The sequence below is a fragment of the Macaca fascicularis genome, chromosome 11 (assembly GCF_037993035.2).
Source record: "Macaca fascicularis isolate 582-1 chromosome 11, T2T-MFA8v1.1".
NCBI lineage: Eukaryota > Metazoa > Chordata > Mammalia > Primates > Cercopithecidae > Macaca > Macaca fascicularis.
This window is the reverse complement of record NC_088385.1, coordinates 17,898,623-17,920,043: the sequence shown is the minus strand read 5'-3', so window position 1 is coordinate 17,920,043 and position 21,421 is coordinate 17,898,623. Positions and strand designations below refer to the sequence as shown.

At 36.5% G+C, this 21,421-nt stretch overlaps 1 protein-coding gene across 5 annotated transcripts in view; it reads left to right on the top strand.

Annotated features, from left to right (window-relative positions):
* RERG (RAS like estrogen regulated growth inhibitor) overlaps positions 1–18,490 on the top strand; it is a 113,768-nt gene extending 95,278 nt beyond the window's left edge. For 2 of the 5 annotated variants that reach the window (XM_005570241.4, XM_074006322.1), the window contains 3 exons: positions 5,182–5,238; positions 14,855–14,928; positions 16,741–18,490. In XM_005570241.4, the coding sequence (XP_005570298.1) occupies positions 5,182–5,238; positions 14,855–14,928; positions 16,741–17,148 (539 nt within the window). In that variant the 3' untranslated portion in view covers positions 17,149–18,490. Of the gene's footprint in view, positions 1–5,181; positions 5,239–5,426; positions 5,568–5,672; positions 5,766–14,854; positions 14,929–16,740 lie in introns of those variants that run through there. The other 3 variants (XM_074006323.1, XM_074006324.1, XM_005570242.4) reach the window with 3 other exon arrangements.
* The last annotated feature ends 2,931 nt before the right edge of the window (positions 18,491–21,421 follow it).

Genomic DNA, 21,421 nt, shown 5'->3' with positions numbered 1-21,421 from the left:
TCATGTCCATGTCCATATATTCTATACTATAAGGAAGTGAAGAGTAAAGATACATGTGTAAATATTTACCATAATGCCTAACCTAATAGAGCACACGCTAACTGAAGATGAATAATAACAACACTACTGCATATACTTCAAACTTTTTCCATTATAATTTTTATAATATTATTTAAATTGAGGTCATGCTTAATGAAATGAGAAAACAGTTCCCACATTGCATTGAATCCTCTCATTCTTCTCTCTTCCATTATTTTTTAAACACTTGCTTTATTTATTATGACATTTTAACTGTAGATCATAAAAATCAAACTGAAAACAATTTAGTGTTGATTTTACAACCCTTGTGGACTTGGTAATGTATATCATTGCCTCCTGGTTTTTGCTGGTCAAGATAAGGTCAAGTAGTTATGCTGTAAGTACTATAATGAAATGAAAATGGAAGAGAAATGAAGAGAGCTACTCTATCTCCTGGAGGCATCCCAACTTTGAAAAGTTTCATACTTAGGATACTATGTAAGTTTATTATAGTTTATTCATGTAGTTTTTAAGCTTTAACATTTCTAACTTTTTGATTATAAATCAACGTGGGAAAAATAGTTCAGATAACAAGTGATAAATATACATATCACAACCTATAATGGACTAACGTTGTGCTAGTATTATCCGCATTTGCCTTCTCTTTATATAACACAAATTTTTGTTTTTCAAAAATATTTGAAACTCTTTGTGACGGAATTATCCCAAAGTTGGCAAACTCCTGTAGAAATCCCTTAAAAAGTATTTTAAAGTTACTTGATTCTACAACTTAAAAGTATGTATTTTTTGTGAAGGCACTACAGGTTACAAATGAAAATGATATAAATCACTTAATATACATCCCTAGTAAGTTTTCATTATTATATGAATGTTGTACTGTTGTAGAGTGTATATTAAATCAAGAGTCTTCATGGGGTGTGTTACCAGGATCATAGACAAAATTCAAAAGGTATTCATGATGTGAAGGTGATGAGTAGTATTCCTTGAAGCACTTTTAATTGGAGCAGAAATTCTTTTCCTAACCTAAAAAAAATCTGTCCTGGCCATTTTAAACTCTTTTAGTTATATTTTTCCAATGCAATCAACTCACCACAGTCCCATAAATACATAATGCTTTTTCCAGCTGGACAAGTTTTCCAATATTTTTCCATAATAAATACTTATTGTGGTATGCTACAGAGTTTTGGGGGTGGATTTGTTATATGGCAATAGCTCTATGCCTGGAGACCTATAGAAAAGAACAATCACAATTGCATAGGAGGTTACATATGCTTAAGTATCTTTTAAAAAATTGCATTATATACATTGTCAATCAAGTTACTTCCTGAATTCTATAAAGAAAAGTAATGACATATTTTTCAAGTATGATACTGAAAGGTAACATTTGAAAGTCTTACCTGAATCCCTCTTGAATATGACTCTTAAATAAGGAATAGCATGTGTGTTAGTTTACATTTACCTTGAAGAGTTGATTTCTTGCTGAAGCTGATTTACTGTACAGATCATACCTAATTAATTTTCATTTTAAAATATTATTCTGACACTAAATCTGGCACTTCTGATGCCTGCTTCTTCTCGATAATGTTGTCAGGAATTATTTCAAGTAAACAGCATAGATTGGCTAATTTTTAGAAATAACATGACTATTTTAATGTAATGGATTTACCTTTAGCTCTTACTTATATATGGAATAGCATGCCACTGAATTATTACATTAAGTGGCTTTTAAAAATATTTGATTGAACTTTTGTTACCAAATTTTCCATTTTGTTAGAAACCAACTTTCATTAATAATCATAAAATTCATAGTACCAGTAATACTAAAATGGAACCACAGATGATGAAGAATTAGCCAAGTAGGTTGTAAATTAGGCAAAAGGAGGAAAACAGTCTTCCCTACATTAGCCATTGGACATGTTTGGCTTGTTTAATGGAAAGGTATGGGTTGTCAAGGCAATGGGAAGAAAATAAAATATTTCAGAAGGCAGAGACTCAAGAGTAACTAGTAATCAAATATGTCAAACCTTAAAACTTCTGGAGCAACAAGGCCTTAAATCAGAATTCCGGTAGCAGTAAAAATCAGTACCACCATTTTACTTCCAAAGACAAACTTTGCTCAAGATAGTCGGGATGGAGAGGGTAGGGAGTCAAAAGGAAATTAGATCAATCTTTATAGTACCTGTTTTCATTAATTATAGTTAAATTAGATTATTAATTTATTAATAATTTAGAAATTTATTAAAATTTAATACATTTTAATATCTATTGTATAAACAATAAATTAACTGGGATTAAATTTTATTATTTAAATTTAATAAATTATATAACTATTTTGAATATATTTATTATTTAAATGTAATAAGTTATACAACTGTTGTGAATATATTGATATAGAATAGTCAATATATATAACTTTTTTGAGGTTTTTTTTTTTTTTTTTTTTTTTTTTTTTTTTTTTAAGACGGAGTCTCGCTCTGTCGCCCAGGCTGAAGTGCAGTGGCCGGATCTCAGCTCACTGCAAGCTCCGCCTCCCGGGTTCACGCCATTCTCCTGCCTCAGCCTCCCGAGTAGCTAGGACTACAGGCGCCCGCCACCTCGCCTGGCTAGTTTTTTTTTTGTATTTTTAGTAGAGACGGGGTTTCACCGTGTTAGCCAGGATGGTCTCGATCTCCTGACCTCGTGATCCACCCCGTCTCGGCCTCCCAAAGTGCTGGGATTACAGGCTTGAGCCACCGCGCCCGGCCAACTTTTTTGAGTTTTTGAACATTCGTATACATATATATGCTCAAAACCTCTAGCACTCTAGAGCTGTTTTGCCCCATCCACCCTATAGCTTCAGAAAGTATTGCTGCATAACTGCACAGGCACTAACCAAGGTTCTTAACTGAGATCCAGGCATTTACAAATGATTCAATTATGTTCAGTATACTTGGTTTTGAAAGCCGATGGAGTGTCTAATACATTTTTTAAAGATTTTGAGAAATGATTCAAATTTAAATAGTTTTGGAATTGAAGAACTGTAAACCGCACTTACGTAAAAAATAAAGCTCATTTTTTCATGATGGCAGATAATTAAGTTTTCTAGGTTGCAGCCTTTAGTGTTAAAACTACATAGTCTGGCCGGGCGCAGTGGCTCACGCCTGTAATCCCAGCACTTTGGAAGGCCGAGGCGGGCAGATCACAAGGTCAGGAGATTGAGACCACCCTGGCCAACATGGTGAGACCACCCTGGCCAACATGGTGAAACCCTGTCTCTACTAAAAATACGAAAATTCGCTGGGTGTGGTGGCACGTGCCTGTAATCCCAGCTACTTGGGAGGCTGAGGCAGGAGAATCGCTTGAACCCGGAAGGTGGAGATTGCAGTGAGCTGAGATGGCGCCACTGCACTCCAGCCTGGCCAACAGAGGGAGATACCGTCTCCAAAAACAAAACAAAACAAAACAAAACAAAACAAAACAAAACAAAAAAAACAACTACCTAGTGTAACAAAAGATGGAACTCTTTAAATCGTGCGAGCTGTTGAGTGTTTATTAACGTTGCTAATTGTAAAAAAGAAAAAATATGTTTACTGCTTACTGCATCCTGTATGTAAAAATAAAAGTTTCAGTCTCAAGAGAGTGAACAGTGACAGACTCTGAAGACTGCAGATAAAACCACAAGTACAGTCACTGTGGGAAGTATTACGGGGTCAGTGGCCTTGCTACTTTAGGCACTGCAAATATTTTGGCTCAAATTCAGCCTCACACTCTGTAATTACAAAGATCATTGGTACTTTCCGTCTCCAGCCTCCCGTCATGAAGCCACGTTGTCCTCTGTTTTGTGAAGTCCTCATGCAGTTTACACTGCCATCTCTCATATAAAACTTTACAGGAGGAAGGTTATACCTCTGTTGTTGCTAAAAGTGAGAATAGGCAAAGAATGACAGTGACCTTCCGCTAACTAGTTTTATTTCTTCAAGGAGTAGCTTTTGGCTGCTACATTAAGGGCATTTCAATAAAAATAAAAATACACATTATAATGGGTATTTTAAAACTGTAAAATATGATAGACAATGAATCTTTCATTAAGGTCAGTGGGATCCCAGGGAGACCATCAGGGGTCTATGGAGGGCTCATGAGCCTGCTAAATTATATGCCAAATGTGTGTATGCATATTTTTTCAGGAAAAGGATCCAATGCTTTCATTCCATTTTTTAAGTGCCTGTGACATCCCGCTCCAATTTTTTTTGTTTTAATTTAAAACCACTGTTTTCAAGTATACTACAAGTGTAAGAAAATGTTTGGCATATGTCTCATCAATTTATAAGGACAATAGAGTCCATATATTTCAGTGCTTTTCTCCAGCCCATCTTCCAGTTAAATATTATCCAGATGGCGTAGGACTTAAATTCGGTTTGGTACAATGGATAAGTTACAGACTTCCTGGATTCAAATCCTTACCAGGCCACTAACTAACTAGATAAGCTTAATTAAATGAGTTAACCCCTCAGTGCCTCAGTTTCCTGATCTGAAAAATGGGAATTATCATAGTACCTGCCTCATAAAGATGAAGTGAGGATTGAGGAGATCATGAAAGCAAACTGCATAGTGTAGTTCCAGAACCTGATTCTGACTGTATTCTGTCAGTGCTGCTTTGGATGAGCTTTCACAGATCTCTAATAAAGAGTCTTAATTTTGAATATCTACTTTCTAAAAATGCAAATGACCTGCTAGTGATCTTTCATTACACTAAAAATTATCACATTTAAAACTTGCCTTTGCCAATCCTTATCAATATGCAAACTTCGGATACCTGTATTGTGACCTTTTATATCTGAATTCATCATTTTGCTAAAAATTTTATATATGAGCATTTTCACGTTATACGTTTGTTTGTTTTGTTTTTAACCTTGTGACTAAAGCAACAAATCTAATTGTTGACTAATGCACAATAAACCCATTCAAACATTACAGTGGTTTTTAGGCCATAATATGAAATTGGAAAATTACTTGAATAAACATAAAAAATTTATTCGGTTGACATACCAAGGAAATATAAAGCATTTATAGGGTTGTGTGGAGCATTTCGCTTTCTTTAAAAAGATAGGTGCGCTAAGCAAATTAACAAATTACTTTTTGAAATGTTGCTCTTTTCTTCCACAGCTCTTGTAGTGAGATTTCTGACCAAACGGTTCATCTGGGAATATGATCCCACCCTCGGTAGGTCAAATTTTGTTTCCTTCTCCTCTTCAATAAAAATTTATGGCCCCAGAGAAAGAATAATATTTTCTGTTGCAACATTTTTAAACTCCTTTTAGCTGATTTGGAAGTGCTTTTCAAATCATGCAAAGAAGCCCTCTATGAGGCTAGATGTGTGTTTCATGCTGTCTGTACTTGGAACCCTGCAGGATTTTAACGCATAGATGAAGAAGTTAGGTCAAGCCTCAGCCACAAAGAAAGGAAGTGGGTACAACACGCTGCCGTCACATCAGAAAAATGCAGTATCATTCTAATGGGAGAAAGAGGATAAAATGGACATGGGAAATTTGGTGCGTAATAGAATGGCATCCTGAGAAGAGTAACAGAAAAATAAAACTATTGAATATGGATTTTAGGGAAAAATAAAATAACGTTTCTCTCTTTTTTTCTCTCCAGTACATCTGACTAAAGTCTGTTACGGAGAGAAGCAGCAGCAAAATATGATGTCTGTGGATCTTAAAAGTAGCAATAATGTTGATGTATAAAATGTAGGCAAACACTCTTCCTGTTTTGTTTTTTTTTTTATTTCTTTGTTTTGTTTTATTTTTGTCACTCCAAGATTTTCAGTTGAAAAGGGAGCAAGGCTTCTTTCATTGTTTTTATTCATTCATTCTACAAATATTTATCAAGCGCCTCCTGTGTGTCAAAGTGTTCTGGGTGCTAAGGATAAATCAGTATACAGCAAGAGAAGGCCTTGGCTTTTTTGAGTGCACAGTCTAGGAAAAACAGAAGAGTCAATAAACAAACAAATATATGTGAGATAGCGATAAGGGCTGTGAAGGAAAACAATAAGGAAGGGAATATAGAATGATCTTATAGTTTACTTAGTATTTGACTAATACTTCTGAAATTTATTTTAGTAAGAAGTACAAGGTGAAAACCCAAGGTTTTTGTCCAAATCTTTAACCAGTTTTCCTCCTATTATTTATTAAATACTCTCTACCTTTCTCCACTACTTCCAATGCAATCTTTTCATATGTTGAATTGTTTATACCAGGACACCATTCTAGATTTGCTTTTCACACCAAACAGAAGAGGCACACTTTTTCATTAATTGTATGCTGTACAGAACATTTTGATACTTTGTAGAGAACGTCTTTCCTTATTACTTTTTACAAAATTATTTTGGCTACTCTGTTCAGTTGATTTTTCCAGATCAAGTTTAGAAACTCTGTAATAGTATGACATGATTTTGATTGGAATTGTACTAGAACTATAAATTACTTTGAGAAGATTCATATATTTATGTTATTCCACCTTTTAATCTAGGAGACTAGCATGTCTCTACATTTATTATTTATTATTGTTTTTGCTTTTAAATAGGTCAGAGTTTTCACATCCAAATTTTTCAACATATTTTTAAATGTAGCCACACTAATTTTAAGATGATATATTTGGATCTAAAAATGCACCCGATTCAAAAAAAAATTATTCTTTATTATTTCACCCACCAAATGAATACTTATTCTGCTCTTATATTTTTATTACTTACATAGGATTTATGGAGATTATCTGAGAATCTTAATGATTTATGGGAGTTTAGTTTTAAAAATACAGATTTTTTTTTATTGCTGTATCCATATATCTCAATGAAAGATGAAGCTTAGAAAAAACGATCTCATAAAATGAACTCTCCCTGAATGTGTTCTAGTACCTAATCTTATTATTCTTAATTAGTCTTAGTCGAACCATTTTCCCTTCTGTTTTATTCATTCTGAAAAACAACTGCTATTAATAGTAATCTGCCTGCATCAGTTATGTATAGTGCAGGCTTCCTTCAGTAAGAATAAAGAAACTTTATTGAGTGACCTTGTATGGTACTTCTCAAAGAGGATGGCAGCTGCTAAGCAACAAGCACTGCCTCATCAGTCTTCAGGAGTCATGGATATATGACTCACTCCCTGGTGAGGGCTTCATTAATTCTCTCACACCGGAGGCTGGATTTGTGTGTCTATATGCATGTGTGCAAGAGGTCACTTTTGTTCCAGCAGAAAGGGGTTCTCAATGCATTTGATTCAAGGGAAATTAGCATTTCCTGAGTTTAACTTCATACTACCTTGGGGAAGATAGGATTCTTTGTTGAATACATGGCTACTGCATTAGTCCGTTCTCATAATGCTATAAAGAAATACCTGAGACTGAGTAGTTTACAAAGAAAAGAGGTTTAATTGGCTCATGGCTCTGCAGGCTGTGCAGGAAGCGTGGCAGCATTTACTTCTGGGGAGGCCTCAGGGAGCTTTTACTCGTGGCAGAAGGGAAAGTGGGAGCAGGCATCTTACATGGCAGGACCATGACTGAGGGTGGGGGGGGCATGCCACACACTTTAAAAGCACCAGATCTCACTAGAACTCACTATTGTGATGACAGCACCACGAGGGATGGTGTTAAACCATGAGAAACCACCTCATGATCCAATCTCCTCCCACCAGGCCCCACCTCCAACATTGGGGATAACAAATGAACATGAGATTTGGATGGAGACACAGATCCAAACCATATCAGCTACTTTAAAAGTTTCAAAACCACCACCAGAAGAGATAACTACATTAAAAAGCCAAGTGGCTTATATACAAGAAGCAGTCTTGAATTCTGAAGTCAGTGCTTTGCTGCGAAACATGGGGCAGTTTTTTTCAACCTGGAACAGAATTGTTACTCCTCGAGAAGCTGAAGACTGTGAACATCGTTCTACATATTAACACAATTAGAATATTTACTGCTTTGAGATAATTCAATGAAGAAAATGCCTGCTACTATAGTAGCAAGTGACTCCTAAACTTTTCGGTTTCAGACCCAGTGTTTTTTTATTTGATTTTTATGGAGAAAGCCTATATAATTCAATTAGGAGTGCAGGCAAGGGAAAGAAAGACAGGGGGAACTAAACCTACGCTCTACTTGTACTTGCACTTCAGAAAAGAAAGAAATTGCTTTAACATCCGAGTGTTTTGAAGGATACAATGTAAAAAAAAATCAGTTCTTTACATGGAACAATTTTAGCTTTATTTTAATTTTCCTTATTATACTGTGGATCAGTGAAATCTTTGGGGGTGGCCAGCACACCAGCACACGGATGTCTATGAACCACATTTGAAAACCACCACTGAAGCTCATAAGATGTGGGAGTTGGACCATCTAACCATGAAAAACCCCTGATGGTGGTGGCAGCAATGATCTGATTGTAAAACAACAGGATCCATGTTCTGAATGGATCCCAACCAAGAACTGAATCCCTACCTTCAAGAGACATATTACCCTCTAAGAATGCTGGTCACCGCAGAGAATACAGATAGAGGCTTAGAATGTGTGTGCCTGTGACTCTGTGTGTGTGTGTGTGTGTGTGTGTGTGTGTGTGTGTGTGATGGAGGCATTTGGAGAGGGAGAGAGAGACTGTACTTCAGCCTCTATCACTACTGTGACTGGTACATTGGAGGCACTGTTTGAATCAGCTTAGAAAAGGCTCAGATAGAAGTGAGGATGGGCATCAGGAGACATCAGACCCACTCGTTCCTTGGTTCTGTGATTGGTTCTTCTTGCCTGCCTTACAACTCCTGCTGCTTGGATGGTTCATACGAAAATAGATACACCCAGAACAAATGATCTTAACCAGATTCTAAAGCAGAAGTGCTTAGCCAACTCATAGAATTGTTTAGTTATTTAATATTGGCACTGCAAGGAACTTGGAGATTGTCATTTGACAAATAAGGAAACAGGTACAAAGAAGTAAATTTAATCAAAATTACGTGTCCAGTTGTGGTTAGACTAGGAATAGAACTCAACTCAGTACAATTTCCATTCTGGCATAAATCAGCGTGACTAACTGCTGTTGTTACTGTGCTGGCTAAGTGTCCATACTAATGTGTTGAAATTTGCAAAAACAAAAGCTAAATCAGTAAAAAGATTAACCACATGCAACATCCCTTTGAGCATCAACTCCTCTTAGAGTACATAAAATATACTTCTAGTTATTAGACTACTAGTGAGTGCAGATTTTAAATTATACATCTCTCATATACAGTGAAATTCAAGTGTAACTTTTAATGCCTCATTCCATTTTGAAACTCATATTTGTCTTACAGTATACAATATTTTGGTTCATTTGGATCTATCTCCTAAATAATCATCCCCCCACCCTTCACAAAAAAGGCTCGATTTATTATTTTTGTTTAGTATGAACAAAATCAAAAGAATATCCACCAAACAAATACATACACATTTTCTTTTATGTGTTAAGATGCGTAGCGGAGTCTAATTTCAAAAACTACTTAGTACATTTTTTTAGAGTTAACTCTGGAAGAGTTAGCACATAGACACTTTGCCTTTTGGGGCAATACTTCCATTGTTTTACACATAGAGAAAGTGGGCTTCTAATGAGAGAGAGAAGCTGAAAGAAAAATTTCTTAAAATGGTATGAAACCAGTATTCAGCGTAGACAAAATCACTGCTACCACCCGCTGCTATGTCTGGGGCAGACATTCTCTCATATCCTGCATTTTATCCTTTTTGTTTCAGTTAACGAATAACCAAAGAATCACACAACTTCATACAATTTTTATTGTATTCCATTTCCCCCCTACTGTGGCATTCTGTGATTGAAATACATATCCTATTTATCATGGAAGCAGCAGAGAAAAATGTCCCTGTCTCTCAGACAACTTTTAGTGCAAAGAGATGGAATAGAGCCCAGAACTCTGTTTTCCAGTCTCTGGGGCTGATGCCAGTCTTTCTAAAAGGGAAGTCAGTACAAAGGACACTAAAGAACAGCAGAGGGAGAAGCCAAAGGGCATGGCCCCCCAGCATGTGTGATGCCGTCTGGGCTGCTCTTCCTCACGCTGGGGCACTGAAGATACAAAAAGAAAATTATTGAGAGAACACTTGGAGACAAGTGGCTGCTGTAAATAGTATTTTAGAGCATTAAATCATACAAAACTATAATCTCCCATTTAACGTAAAAGAGTAGGGGGGACGGAATATTCTGAAATTGCGAATCACTATGATATGCCATGTATGGATTACATATTCTAGGAGAATGACAATAACGTAAAATACACTTATTAAAATATTGAACATAATCTAATTTTAAAATTTTACTTTTTGGAAAATACTTGAGCAATGTGCCATGCCTGTGGCCAATGATCACTACACAGTGCTGATGGAAGTAGAAGGCAAGGATATGGCTGGCGAAGCTGCATTCTACAGTTTGTGTTTTGGACAGATTATATTTACAGTAAAGTAAGAGAAAACAGTGATCAAAAAAGGACTACAAAATAGTTGATGAAATGAAAGTCAGAAACATGAGGTAGATAGAAAAAATAATTATAAAACCATTGGCTTACAGGCTACCCCCATGGGAGCAGAAACTTCCGAGTTTATTGGGTTGGTTGGTTGGTTAATGATTTGGGTAGTTTGGGTACAAAGAATTGAGTTAATAATTATGTTAATCATACTACTCTTTTTCATGGTGTTATGCTATTATTAGTGTATGGGAGGCCTTATATTATTCCACTTTCTCTTCCCCTTCATCCCTTATTTTGACACCCACTGCCCTCCTCTTTGCCTTAAGTGCAGAGTCTAGTGTGTTTGAAACTAAGCATGATATTTAAAAGCCGGAGCTCCAAAGCTGATCTTCCCTGACTCAAATCTCACCTCTACCATTTATTGTCAGTGTGACTTTTGGCAAGTTATTTAATCTTGTTATGGCTTAGCTGCTTCTTGTAAAATGGAGCTGATAGCAGTATATACTTCACTGGATATTTGTGAGGATTAATGAGTTAACATAAATAAAGTGTTTAGAACAGTTGTTCAAATAGAAGCAGTATGTGCTAGCTATTACTATATGTTTACTTAGGGAAAATAGTGTTCTGTATATATATTTTTTAAATTTATATAAATTTTATATATTTATATATACATACACTTCTAATCATTAGAACCAAATCTGATATTTTTAAGATCCATGCATTTTTCTCTATTTACTTCTAGTTTTCTACATGGTATTCTTTGCTATGCCACATTTAACTAATCTCCCCAATGATAAACACCTAAGTTGCCTCCAATATGAGCTACTGCTAATGTCACTAGGGAAAACATACCTTTAAATCGGTGGTTCTCAAACTTTAGCATGCACCATAATCACCTGGGGGACTTGTTAGAACACAGATTGCCCATAGGTCTGGGGTGGAGCCTGAGAATTTGCATTTCTAACAAGTTCCTAGGTGAGCTGGATGTTACTGGTTCAGGCACTACACTTGGAGGCCTAGTGCTGTAAGAACCTGGACCAGGTTTTTTCTAGTGCATGTACCTGAGAGGGAGATTGCTGAATCATAAGGTATGCCCACATCAAGCTCTAGTGAATTGCTCTTCAAAACGATGTACCAGTCTACGCTCTCACTGCCGGTGTAGAGAAGCTGCCTGTAACCTAGTCAGGCATTATATTACCTAGTTTTATAATTTTTGCCAATCTTTTTGTCATAAAATCATTTTATAAGCTTCTCTCTGGTAAGTAAGCAGGTAAAACATCATTTGATATATGTTTTCACTAATTGGGCATCCTCCTCTGTGAATTTCCTCTTTGTATACTTTGGCCGTATTTCTTTCCTGTTCACTTATCTTTTTAATTTCTAAAATTTCTTTCATACCTTAGATATTAATCAACTTTTTGCTTATGATATTACAAATATATTCTCCAGTCTTTAGCCTATTTAATATTGCACAAAATTCTTAATTTTAATGTAGTCAACCCATTTGTTTTTTGTCTCGTTTTTTTTTTGGTCTGTGCATGAGCTTTTATATTTTCTTACTTTTAATTTTTTTAACTTTAGGTTTCGCTCTTCAAATCTAGGTGAGTTTAGATCTCTAATTCATCCAGATTTACTTTTAATATACGCCCTAGAAGCCCAGCTTTATTTTGTGCATTTAGTGGCCAGTTCTTTCTTATTGGTTCTAATCCGAATGCTACTGTTTGAACCATTTATTATTTTCCTAAGGGACTTGTGGTGCCACCTCAGTCATATACTAAGTTCCTATATGAGTCTATTGTTAAGGCCTTGGTAAATTTGTGCATTCTGATATTAGTACCACACTGTTTCAAGTAATGTTATATAGTATTATATAATCTTAAATAAATTTCTTGAGCTTCTCAAAAAGTCTACCTGGACATTTCATTTGAATTGCGTTAAATTCTAGATTAATTTTGGGGAAAACTGACATGTTTTAAAAATGTTGTTTCTCCATTTTCCGAGGATTTTCTTATTTATTCAAGTCTTTATTTACTGTTATAAAGTTCTAAAATTTTCTATTCTAGAAAATTTTTGTTTTTGTTTTTGGAGGGTTTTGAAGGGTTTTGTATATTTTTATTACTTCCTAAATATTATTTATTTTACTACTATTGGGAGTAGCTTCCTGTTTTCTCTCACCTCTCCTACATGGGTTTTGCTGATACAGAATAATGCTAGTGATACTGTATTTTTCTCCCAGAATTCATGAGCTTGAAATTATTGCTTATAAACTTCGTATTATTTTGTTTTTATTTCAGCAGAACGTACACTTTCCTCTTTTTATGCTAAATTTTAATTGCATTGTCTTTCCTAATTTAATGGCAATATCGTCAGATCTTTACAGCTCTGCCCTCTTTTTATATCTTTTCAAATACCATGCTCTGGTTTTGATTTCTTTTTCAGGATGTTTTTTATTTTCTTTTCTTATGTTGTCTTGAATGTATTCTGTTTCTTCTCTTCTAATTTATTGAGTTGACTTTTTCTAGATTTTTAAGAGTTATATCATCTTCTGGAATCAGACAAGTACATTAGTTCACACATACTTGTTTCTGGCCTTTTCCCCCATCTTCACCCTGATATACTGATAGAATCATCTAGAATTCTAATGCCAGATTGATTTTGATGTAGTTTTATTGTTTTCATGGACATCTTGAATTCAGTTTCACTGGCAAAAAGTTCTACATCGATCTGAGTCGTATCTTTTTGTAGGTGATGTGTTTTATTCCCTAAATCCCTGTAGACATTTTTTGTCATTGATATCCTTAAATTTTGTTGTAATAGGTTTAAATATGGAACTTTTTCCTCATGTGTCCTGCTAGTTCCTTTAATCTTAAATCTTTCATTGTTCTCTCATGTAGGGAAATTCTCAGCCATTACAACCTCAATAATTTCCACTCCTGTATGTATTTTATTCTCTCCTTTGAGGCTCATTTTATAAAGGATATTAAGATTTCTTGTTCTATTATCCATACCTCTTATTAAATTTTACTTTTACATGTTCCTTTGTTTTACTTACTTATACTTACTGACACTTCTGAGAGAGTTCCTCAACCTGAATCTCATCAGGTCATTCATTTGGTTCTTTCTTTCTATTATTCTAGTTTTCATACAGAGAAGCACCAGTTGGCACTTATTTTTGACCTGTGGTTTCCATTTTATGTGATGAGGGGCATACGCAGGGCCACCCAGTCTTCTTGCACCTGCTAACTTCTCCTTCCCCTCACATAGCTTGGTGACCACTCTGCTGTTGATCCACCAGCCTCCAGCTGGTACTGAGCATCTGCCATTTTTCTGCTTTGAAGAGGCAGCATGAGCAAGAGGACTCCATATAGTTCCACCTCCCCTCCATGCTGCCCAACCCTCCTCTACTTTGGATTACCGTTCCTCACCAATCTGGGGTCTAACCACCTTTTACTACCCCTTGAGTTTCTTATAGTTTTACATCATTTGGCAAGAACCATTCACCTCCTGGTAATATCTGTTACATTTCCAGAGTTGAGGTTTGAAAGGAAATTGGTAGCTTCTCTTGGTATGTTATCTTGTTAGAAACAGCAGTTTCCAGAAACTAGATTTTTAGAAGTACCAAGGCATTTTGTGAAGATCACCTTCTCAATTTACATTGTGGAGGTCTCATTATAGAAGGAAAAGAGCACCAGGGACCTGTCTTTTCAGAAAAATAAAATGGAATCTTCAGAGGAAAGGATAGGGCCAGGCACGGTGGCTGAGGCCTTAATCCCAGCACTTTGGGAGGCCAAGGCGGGAGGATCACTTGAGGACAGGAGTTCAAGACCAGCCTGGCCAACATGGTGAAACCTCGTCTCCACTAAAGATACAAAAATTAACTGGGTGTTGCGGCAGGCACCTGTAATCCCAGGTACTTGGGAGGCTGAGACAAGAGAGTTGCTTGAAACCCGGGTTTCAGTGAGCTGATATCGCACTACCGCACTCCAGCCTGTGCAACAGAGCTTTTTTTTTTGCAACAGAGCTTTTTTTTTTTTGCAACAGAGCCCTGTCAAAAAAAAAAAAAAAAAAAAAAGAGGAAAGGATAGGGTAGCAAAGATGCAAAGAGATTCCCCCTATTCTATATTCTGAAAGTTGGCGGCACCCATGTTAGAACTTGGTATGCCCGGGAGCTAAGTATGAAGATTCTACATTTTTGCACATCCATCCTCTCCTTCCTAGACTACACAGTTCCTTATGCTGTAAAATCAGGAATACTTTTCCCATGCCCATTTTCAGTTTTAACGATCAAATTAAATCTTGCATGTATTTACCTTTTTGCCTTTTTTATTTGCTCGTTCCCTTAGAATCAACCTACCGACACCAAGCAACCATCGATGATGAAGTTGTTTCCATGGAGATACTAGACACTGCTGGTCAGGTGAATAAAGAGTTCAGCTAAAATATTTTTTCTGGATCAACTAAAACTGAGAAATCTATGCTATGAATAAAAATAAGGCACTTTTCTTCAACTAAATTTTGCATGCCTAAAACCTTTTTCTCTAATTAACTAGTCAGTTTATATATTAATGTATTTGTAAATATCTGTATACGCATCCTTATGTAAACTGCCCAGTGTTTCAAGAGGGTTTTGAACATACTATAATATTCACATATCATCTAGGTTAGACTCACTCACCTATATTTTGTGGCATACCAAGATATTAATAAGTTTTCATAGTCAAATGTGTTTTGAAATGCTCAACTGAAGTTAAACAGGTGTGTTTACTGAAAGAATTCTCAAAACCTCTAACATGCGTATGTGTGAGTCTTTAAGAAAGAGATTTAGTATATATTGTATTCTAAACTTACATGATGTCATATAAGTTTGTTTGTTTCAGAATACTTTATTTTAGGTGTCTTTCTTATAGTATTTGGTATTAGGTCAGTCACTTCTGAGATTACAAAAGGGTTCATAGGTAGGTTTAGTTTTCAGGTATAGAAATGGTCACCGGCGGGACGCAGTGGCTCCCACCTGTAATCCCAGCACTTTGGGAGGCTGAGACAGGAGGATCATGAGGTCAGGAGATCGAGACCATCCTGGCTAACACAGTGAAATCCCATCTCTACTAAAAATACAAAAAATTAGCCAGGTGTGGTGGTGGGCACCTGTAGTCCCAGATACTCGGGAGGCTGAGGCAGGAGAATGGCGTGAACCCGGGAGGCAAAGCTTGCAGTGAGCCCAGATCGCACCACTGCACTCCAGCCTGGGCAACTGAGCGGGACTCCGTCTCAAAAAAAAAAAAAAAGAAAAAAGAAATGGCCACTGGAATGACAGAAAGCTGAAGTTTTCCATGGTACTTTATCAATGACCTGTGATGCCCAAAAAGACTTGAATCAAAGTGTTTAAACCAATAAATGTTCTCGAAATGAATTACCCACTTTTCCATCTCATTACCACCTACTTATTCTCTGACCTTCACAGAGCACTGATTCTGAAGAGAGGCAGCAGGGAAGTGCATGCCTCCAGAAGTCATTTGAACCTGGGAAGGCAATGCTTTTTCAAATCATACATGCCACTTTACTATGAAGGAATGATAACCCACTTTGAGAATCAGTTCTATAATAGAGTTTCTGTCATTGGTACTACATGACATTTTGGGGGCTCTGAGATAGGAAAAGGAAAAAAGTCAAATCCTTTAGCATAGAGTTGGATTCTCTAAATAGTTTGTCACAGTTTTACTGGAAGTTAATTGTCTATAATCTGAAGAAAGAGAAAATTAAAACAAACAACAAACCAAAAAAGTAATAAACAAACCAAAATGGCATCTTGTTAAACTTTGACTCTAATTATGATACTTAAAAGGTGGGATAGGGGCTACTTGTCTGTTAAAAAATTGCTAATTCCTTAATCGTGATGAAAAGTCTCAAAAGTGATGTGCTTAACTAAGGTTATAATTTCTTTTTGGTTCTTATGATTACAGATTTAATGATATGGCAAGAAAAAAAATAAAAGCAGAAAGGTAAAATCTATTGAATTAGAAAATATTTAGTTCCCTGAAATATGTTGAGATGAATAAGTAATGACTGTATTTAAAACTTATTTAGAAAGTTTGTACAATTAGAGTACCACGACATTTTAATGACTTTGGATATAAAGAATAGTAATTAAGGGATTACTGTCAGTATTACCAGCATCCATCTATTTTGATTATTTCCAGGTCTCTTGACGGCCATTTTTCTTTGCCAACAGGAAGATACCATTCAGAGGGAAGGACACATGCGATGGGGGGAAGGCTTTGTGCTGGTCTATGACATTACTGACCGAGGAAGTTTTGAGGAAGTGCTGCCACTTAAGAACATCCTAGATGAGATCAAAAAGCCCAAGAATGTGACTCTCATCTTGGTTGGAAACAAAGCTGACTTGGACCACTCCAGGCAGGTTAGCACAGAAGAAGGAGAGAAGCTGGCCACAGAGTTGGCTTGTGCTTTTTACGAGTGTTCTGCCTGCACTGGAGAAGGGAATATCACAGAGATATTCTATGAGCTGTGTCGAGAGGTGCGTCGCCGGAGGATGGTGCAGGGCAAGACGAGGCGACGCAGCTCCACCACGCACGTCAAGCAAGCCATTAACAAGATGCTCACCAAAATCAGTAGTTAGGCAGCCCAGCTGAGGTGGACCACATAATTGGAAACACTCTTCCCCTTCTGTTCCCCTTTCAAAAATAAAACGAAATATTGCATTCTTTGTTTTGATTCTGGGAAATGTCTGGGCTTCCCATTGTTCCCAGCCTCCCGTAGGTTGGGAAGTTTTAGCGTGTTTTATGCAATTTCAGTGCTAACAACTTCTTCCTTTCCTGCTTGAATAAAGATACACTCTAATGGCATTTGAACATGTAATCAGCAGAGATTCCGAAATGACTGGTTTATATTAAGCTATTTTTAGGCATCTTCACCTTGCTTAAGTAGGCTGAAGTTTTTTCAAAGGCATTTAAAAATTCAATTTCTTGTCAGATACTACAAATAATTGTCTTAAAAGTCTAAGATAGCAGAAAATACAGTAAAAACACAGGAGAAGAAGCTGAGCTATTGGAACAGGAAATAGAAAGAACTCTAGTTCTGAAATAGAAAGAACTCTAGTTCTGTCTGAAGTGAAGATTTTCTGAATTATCCAATATCATCTAGGTTTTCTTTAACATTTTATTTTGTTCTTAAGTTCAAGCATCTTCTCACTAATGTTTTTCACTATAACAGAGAATTCGTTTCAATTTGAGTTGGTTCTCTCAACGATCTATTGATCATTACACCCTAATTCTCCTTCCGTGGCTCAAACAGTATTTTTGCTGTAACAAAGGCAGCAGGAAATTCAGACCCTGCTGGGCCTTTTTTCATCAAGTCAGGGTGATGTAAAAACATTGGAAATCTTTTCACCAAACCCTGACTTTATCGAATGCTAGTAGAAGATGTAGAATTAGAGACATCTTATTTGTTTATCACCTTAGCAGCAAAACCATAGTCCAAAAAACAAGAAAATTAAGAATGGAGCTTAACCATGCCTCCATTGGGAAGTCTAGGCTTTGAGTCAGGTACAGTAAGAAAAATTGGCCTCTGATTCATTAAGTCTGCCACATAATTTGTTTTGATATTTTGGATACATTAACTCACTTAGGAAAATTCGGAAAACAATGGGTGATTAAAGTTCATTACAGCTGAATAAATGTGTCTAAAACAGATTCTTGTATTCTGAAAGTACAGTCTACAACTGGTAAAACTTTGTGATTCTTTTCTCCCCCATTATGCCCCTATATACCAAGATTTGGGTACTTTATTTTAGTAGAAAATATATATCTTTTACATATGTATGTATTTATAAATGCATAGATATATGTATTAAAATTTGTAAGAGTTGGAGGCATTAATTCACCAATGCATTTGGACAACTTGGTGTAACTGACTTTATTTTATGTGACTATAATAAAAAGCATAATTTTCTCATTCTGTCATATTTGGGTAATCTTTCTTGTGATAACATGAAACATTTATAATTTGAAGGGAGACGCGAGGAGACAACTGAATTGCAAAATTGACAAATCAGTGAACCTGATATTAAAAAAAAATTAGCTCCTGTTGATTAGAATAGCTGCTTTTGGAGTCTTTAGGTGCTATTTTAGGTGCTTTATATATTATCAAATCTTCACAATCACTCTGTGCAAGACTAGTACTGTAAGCACAATTATAGAGATAAAGATATTGAGTCACAAGCAGAAAAATGTAGTAAAGCCAATTTTGCATAGCTATTTAGTGGGTAGAACCAGGATTTGAACCCAAAGAGTAAAAAGGTTGGATTCTAGACTCCGCATTATTATCAGTTATATACTTCTTTTTTTTTTTTTAAATTTATTATTATTATACTTTAAGGTGTAGGGTACATGTGCATAACGTGCAGGTTTGTTACATATGTATACTTGTGCCTTGGTGTGCTGCACCCATCAACTCGTCATTTACATCAGGTATAACTCCCAATGCAATCCCTCCCCCCTCCCCCCTCCCCCCTCCCCATGATAGGCCCCGGTGTGTGATGTTCCCCTTCCTGAGTCCAAGTGATCTCATTGTTCAGTTCCCACCTATGAGTGAGAACATGCGGTGTTTGGTTTTCTGTTCTTGTGATAGTTTGCTAAGAATGATGGTTTCCAGCTGCATCCATGTCCCTACAAAGGACACAAACTCATCCTTTTTTATCGCTGCATAGTATTCCATGGTGTATATGTGCCACATTTTCTTAATCCAATCTGTCACTGATGGACATTTGGGTTGATTCCAAGACTTTGCTATTGTGAATAGTGCCGCAATAAACATACGTGTGCATGTGTCTTTATAGCAGCATAATTTATAATCCTTTGGGTATATCCCCAGTAATGGGATGGCTGGGTCATATGGTACATCTAGTTCTAGATCCTTGAGGAATCGCCATACTGTTTTCCATAATGGTTGAACTAGTTTACAATCCCACCAACAGTGTAAAAGTGTTCCTATTTCTCCACATCCTCTCCAGCACCTGTTGTTTCCTGACTTTTTAATGATCGCCATTCTAACTGGTGTGAGATGGTATCTCATTGTGGTTTTGATTTGCATTTCTCTGATGGCCAGTGATGATGAGCATTTTTTCCTGTGTCTGTTGGCTGTATGAATGTCTTCTTTTGAGAAATGTCTGTTCATATCCTTTGCCCACTTTTTGATGGGGTTGTTTTTTTCTTGTAAATTTGTTTGAGTTCTTTGTAGGTTCTGGATATTAGCCCTTTGTCAGATGAGTAGATTGCAAAAATTTTCTCCCATTCTGTAGGTTGCCTGTTCACTCTGAGGTAGTTTCTTTTGCTGTGCAGAAGCTCTTTAGTTTAATGAGATCCCATTTGTCAATTTTGGCTTTTGCTGCCGTTGCTTTTGGTGTTTTAGACATGAAGTCTTTGCCCATGCCTATGTCCTGAATGGTACTACCTAGGTTTTCCTCTAGGGTTTTTATGGTATTAGGTCTAACATTTAAGTCTCTAATCCATCTTGAATTAATTTTCATATAAGGAGTAAGGAAAGGATCCAGTTTCAGCTTTCTACGTACGGCTAGCCAATTTTCCCAGCACCATTTATGAAATAGGGAATCCTTTCCCCATTTCTTGTTTCTCTCAGGTTTGTCAAAGATCAGATGGCTGTAGATGTGTGGTATTATTTCTGAGGACTCTGTTCTGTTCCATTGGTCTATATCTCTGTTTTGGTACCAGTACCATGCTGTTTTGGTTACTGTAGCCTTGTAGTATAGTTTGAAGTCAGGTAGCGTGATGCCTCCAGCTTTGTTCTTTTGACTTAGGATTGTCTTGGAGATGCGGGCTCTTTTTTGGTTCCATATGAACTTTAAAGCAGTTTTTTCCAATTCTGTGAAGAAACTCGTTGGTAGCTTGATGGGGATGGCATTGAATCTATAAATTACCTTGGGCAGTATGGCCATTTTCACGATATTGATTCTTCCTATCCATGAGCATGGTATGTTCTTCCATTTGTTTGTGTCCTCTTTGATTTCACTGAGCAGTGGTTTGTAGTTCTCCTTGAAGAGGTCCTTTACATCCCTTGTAAGTTGGATTCCTAGGTATTTTATTCTCTTTGAAGCGATTGTGAATGGAAGTTCATTCCTGATTTGGCTCTCTGTTTGTCTGTTACTGGTGTATAAGAATGCTTGTGATTTTTGCACATTAATTTTGTATCCTGAGACTTTGCTGAAGTTGCTTATCAGCTTAAGGAGATTTTGGGCTGAGACAATGGGGTTTTCTAAATATACAATCATGTCATCTGCAAACAGGGACAATTTGACTTCTTCTTTTCCTAACTGAATACCCTTGATTTCTTTCTCTTGCCTAATTGCCCTAGCCAGAACTTCCAACACTATGTTGAATAGGAGTGGTGAGAGAGGGCATCCCTGTCTTGTGCCAGTTTTCAAAGGAAATTTTTCCAGTTTTTGCCCATTCAGTATGATATTGGCTGTGGGTTTGTCATAGATAGCTCTTATTATTTTGAGGTACGTTCCATCAATACCGAATTTATTGAGCGTTTTTAGCATGAAGGGCTGTTGAATTTTGTCAAAAGCCTTTTCTGCATCTATTGAGATAATCAAGTGGTTCTTGTCTTTGGTTCTGTTTATATGCTGGAGTATGTTTATTGATTTGCGAATGTTGAACCAGCCTTGCATCCCAGGGATGAATCCCACTTGATCATGGTGGATAAGCTTTTTGATGTATTGCTGAATCCGGTTTGCCAGTACTTTATTGAGGATTTTTGCATCGATGTTCATCAGGGATATTGGTCTAAAATTCTCTTTTTTTGTTGTGTCTCTGCCAGGCTTTGGTATCAGGATGATGTTGGCCTCATAAAATGAGTTAGGGAGGATTCCCTCT